Consider the following 4,303-nt stretch of genomic DNA (forward strand, 5'->3'; position numbering starts at 1 on the left):
AACAACAACGAATAATTGGTTTTATATACCTGCAGTGGCAATGCCTAAATAAACTGGGAATTTTAAAAAGCGTATACTTACGGGACTTCTTGGTGGTCACATTGATGGTGGGAGAAAGAGGGCCAGTTCCTGCTGTGTTGAAAGAACTCACTGTCAGGAAATACTGAGTGTATCCTCTCAGACCGCTGATGTTAACCTTGTTCTGATTGGCAGACACTCTGACTTTGCCCATGGTCTCTGGTTTTGTATCGTCCTCCCAGTACACCACCTGATTTCAAGAGCAATGGAGAGAAAGCACAGCCTGTGGGATCTAAACCTCGCGGATATAATGCTACGGTGCCATTATGTTCAGTGCAGGAGAATTATTATACAGGAGTATTTCACTTTTTCCACACAGTGGGTTTGGGGTGACATGGATGAAGAGTTTCACAGAGGAATGTGTAATGTGTTCTCTGCGTCCTTAAAAAGGATGAAGAAAAGCCATTTCGCCCATGTGGAAGAGAGGGCCTCCTATGCATACGGTAAGAACAGGGTACCCTATTCTTATTTTCAAATGGAGCGTTTCCATGGGTACAGAGGGAACTTTGAGGTGCAGCGTGGGAGATGACAGGCTCTGACAGAACCCACGGTGCATTTCAAAACCGGACAGAGAGTCATTTCCATTTAGAAGAAGGGACGCACCTCATAGCCCAACACTCTTTCTGGGGAAGCGCTGAGAATGTGCCAGCTCACTTCAATTTCAGTGGCAGAAATGCTTCTGGCCCACACGCCGTCTGGAACGCCACTGGGCTCTGAGAGGAAAGATAAAAAGAGAAGAACATGAATACATAAAGACAGAAAAGAAGCAAAGAGATGAGAACAAAGGAGAAGAAAAGAGATAAGGAAATATGAGAAAAGAAGGGCCAAAATAAGACGAATAAGACAAAGCTAAAAGAGAAGAATCGAGATGAAACAAAATGAGACAACGAGAAGATGAAAATGTGACTGAAAGAATAGAGATTAGAAGAGGATGCAGTGACGAGAGATATAAATGAGACAAAACTATGAGAAGAGATGAGATAAAACGAGAGAAGACAGAAAAGACGAGAGAAGAGAAGTAGTAGGTTGGAACAAGGAGAGAAACTGAAATGAGACTGAAAAAAGAGAAGGGGAAAACATTAGACCAGAGAAGACTAGATGAGACGAGAAGAGACAAGAAGAGACAAAAAGAGAAAACAAGAAGATCAAGAGAAGCGATGAAATGAAATAAGACAGGACAAGAAGAAACAAGAGGAAGAAAGAGGATACAACGAAGAGACAAACTTGAAAGGGGTGAGATGAGACAAAAAGAGCGAAGATGACGCGAAAAGACAAAACAGAGAGAAAAGAAGAGATTAGAGAAAATAAAAAGACAAGAACTAAGATGCAAAATGGAGAAGTTGAAATGAGACTGAAAGGAAAGAGAAGAGAACAGAAAAGACGAGAATTGAAAAAATGAGAAGATGAAACAAGATGAGAAAAGAGAGAAGATAAGATGAGAAAAAAAGAGATTTAGAGATGGGAAGAGACTAGAGGAGACGAGAAGAGAAGAACTAGCATGCAACAGAGAAAAGACGATACAAGACTGTAAGGAAAGAAAAAAAAGAGACGAGGCAAGAGAAGAAGATGAAATGAGATAACACTGAAAGAGAAGAGATTAGATGAGACAGGGTGAGAAAAGACAAGACTATGAGGAGAGAAGACCAAAATGTGACAAGATTGAAAGAGAGTAGACAAGAAGAAAAGAGGATGCATCAAAGACGGATGTACCGAGACCAAACTGAAAGAGAATAAATGAGAATAAAATGAGAAGACGAGATAAGAAAAGAGACTAGAGAAGATGAGAAGAGAAGAACAGGATGCAACAAAGAGCGTAGCTGAAACAAGTCTGAAAGGAAAGAGAAGAAAAGAGACAGGAAGACAAAAAATGAAATGATGAAACAAGATAAAACTGAAAGACAAGAGATGAGATAAAACAATGAAAAAACAGGATGAGAAGAGACACAACTACAAGGAGAGAAGACCAAAATGAGACAAAACTGAAAGTGAAGAGATGAAATAAAACAAAAAAAAGACGAGATCAGGAGAACGGAAGACACAAGGAGACAAGAAGAGAAGAAGAAAGGTGCAAAAAAGACAAGACAAGACTAGAAGAGAAGAGACAAGATGAGGAAAAAAAGAAAAGCATAATCATCAGTGCACAAATCAGAGGCTGATGAAAAATAATTTATAAATGACTGATGCAAAATCTTTTGTCTCTAAATTACTAGCCTTTATTTTAATAGGATAGTTGAGTGACATAAAGGAACATTATCTGTACAGGAATTCAATTAATGCGGTAGCTTCCTGACACACCGCTGTCTGCCCGTCACTCCACACTGTAATAGCTCATCTCAAACTGATCCTAACTAGCTGAAAGATTCCCACACTGCTGAGCATGAGATTCCAGAGCTAAAACCACTTGACATTTACAACACAACATCACGTACAGCCATTATAGTACATGCTTTACTTTGTAGTTACTATAAAAAGATGGATTCTTGGACATTTAGCAAAATATAAAATATACTGTATTTCCTGTTAAAAAGGGTAAATTACTGCTAAAAGAACAGAAAACAGCCACCAACAGTGTTGGAAAACCCCATAAAATGATACAACATTACATAATCTAAATCTATATCCTACAGTATCCCGCTTTTATAAAATGAGCCGTGTTCTTTCAGTGCTACGCATAATTGCTGGTGCTAAAGGAATCAATTCCAGCCTGTTCTTTCAATGTTTTATGCACCTTACAATAGATGAATAAATACATAGCGAAAAGAAAAATCCATTAAAAACACTGCTAAATGACTGAAAAGGTAAGCTTTTGTGCGCTGCTCGTAATGCGATTGACAGTCTCACCATTCTCAGCCGAGAACACAATGGTAACGGGGCTGAATGGTCCCTGGCCTTTGGTGTTGTAGGCACCCACTTTGACGCTAAATGGAGAAAAGGGTGGGATGCTCTCGTTCCGGTACACGTAACGGGACTGGGATGGTATGGAGGTGACGGCGTGTGTCCAGTTGACCTCCCCCAGTGGCCGGAAAGCGATGATGTAGCCGAAACCATCTCCGTTTTGCAGGTCTTCAGGCACAGGCTGGGAGGGAAACAAGAAACTATAGTGATATTAAAACATACAGACCAGATCCAGCCTCAGGTTCACACCCAGCGCCTTTCCAAATCCCACACAGTTTTCGCAAAGTGATGCAACCTCTTGAGAGCGCAAATGAACCGCTTTCTAATATACAACCAAATTTGAATTGAATGCCATTACGGGAGTAAAGGGCCCAGATGGAAAACAGGCTTGGCTTTGACTGAGGCAATAAACACCCCCATTCAATTCCATTTAATTAGCCAAAACTATTACCTCGCACAGAGGGAGTGATAATATAGACAGATGACTTACCTCCCATGTTATTACTAGCTCTGACTTGGAGCCACCCCCACCTCCGACATCGGTGGGGGCCGTGTCAGGAACTGCGTACAGAAAAACAAAGAAAAAACAGCCATGTTTTCAGTACAGCGGATAGATGCAGCCCCTGCCTTCCTCATTGTTGCTTTTCTTTTTCTTTTACTCAAAGCCTCATTAACAAGTATCAAATGAAACAAAGCTCCGGTCCCTTAGCAACTGCTTTTAAAAGATTCTGTGGGCAGCATCTCAGTTAACTGGCTTTGTTTCTAGTGAATTTCACCATTTGCCAAGAGTCTCTCAACAATAACGCTCGAAGAATTTGTTCTATAATATACAAAAAGGCACTTGAGCACCGAAATTGTATCATTTCATCATGGGACGTTTGAAGAATATGGGCACTTGAACATTAGTGGATTCAACCTCAGACAGCACGCCCACGGGCCGCCTACAGTCGCATACTGACCATCTGATGCAAACCACACACAAAACTGGATTGCGCTTTCTCGATCTGGCAAGCTCTGTTCTGATTGGCTGACTAATTTGATGGGTATTTTGCGGACCCTTTGAGGAAGTTTGCCATGATTAAATCAGATCAAGAGTACGCAGAGCAGTTCTGTCTGTGAAATAGTCTGTACTTAATACTTCTGGAAAGGCAGAAATTCTGATCTAGGAGTAATTTCGCTTCTGACAACTTCTTTGTTTATCGGGTCAAAGAAAATTGCTAACAAAACTGTAAGTTAACAAAAGATGTTTTGATTGTGTGTTTGAATGTAAAGGGGTCATATGATCCGATTTCAATTCTTCCTTTCTCTTTGGAGTGTTACAAGCTCTTGG

At 40.6% G+C, this 4,303-nt stretch overlaps 1 protein-coding gene across 1 annotated transcript in view; it reads right to left on the reverse strand.

Annotated features, from left to right (window-relative positions):
• The window catches only part of LOC107579170 (contactin-3-like), a gene marked incomplete at both ends in the record, with an annotated part of 4,436 nt that extends 902 nt beyond the window's left edge, over positions 1-3,534 (reverse strand). The window contains 4 exons of the mRNA XM_016265031.1: positions 82-268; positions 682-791; positions 2,920-3,154; positions 3,464-3,534. Coding sequence (XP_016120517.1) covers positions 82-268; positions 682-791; positions 2,920-3,154; positions 3,464-3,534 — 603 coding nt within the window. The remainder of the gene's footprint in view (positions 1-81; positions 269-681; positions 792-2,919; positions 3,155-3,463) is intronic.
• Between the last annotated feature and the right edge of the window lie 769 nt (positions 3,535-4,303).

Source organism: Sinocyclocheilus grahami, unplaced genomic scaffold, assembly GCF_001515645.1.
Source record: "Sinocyclocheilus grahami isolate Dianchi unplaced genomic scaffold, SAMN03320097.WGS_v1.1 scaffold14907.1, whole genome shotgun sequence".
Lineage (NCBI taxonomy): Eukaryota > Metazoa > Chordata > Actinopteri > Cypriniformes > Cyprinidae > Sinocyclocheilus > Sinocyclocheilus grahami.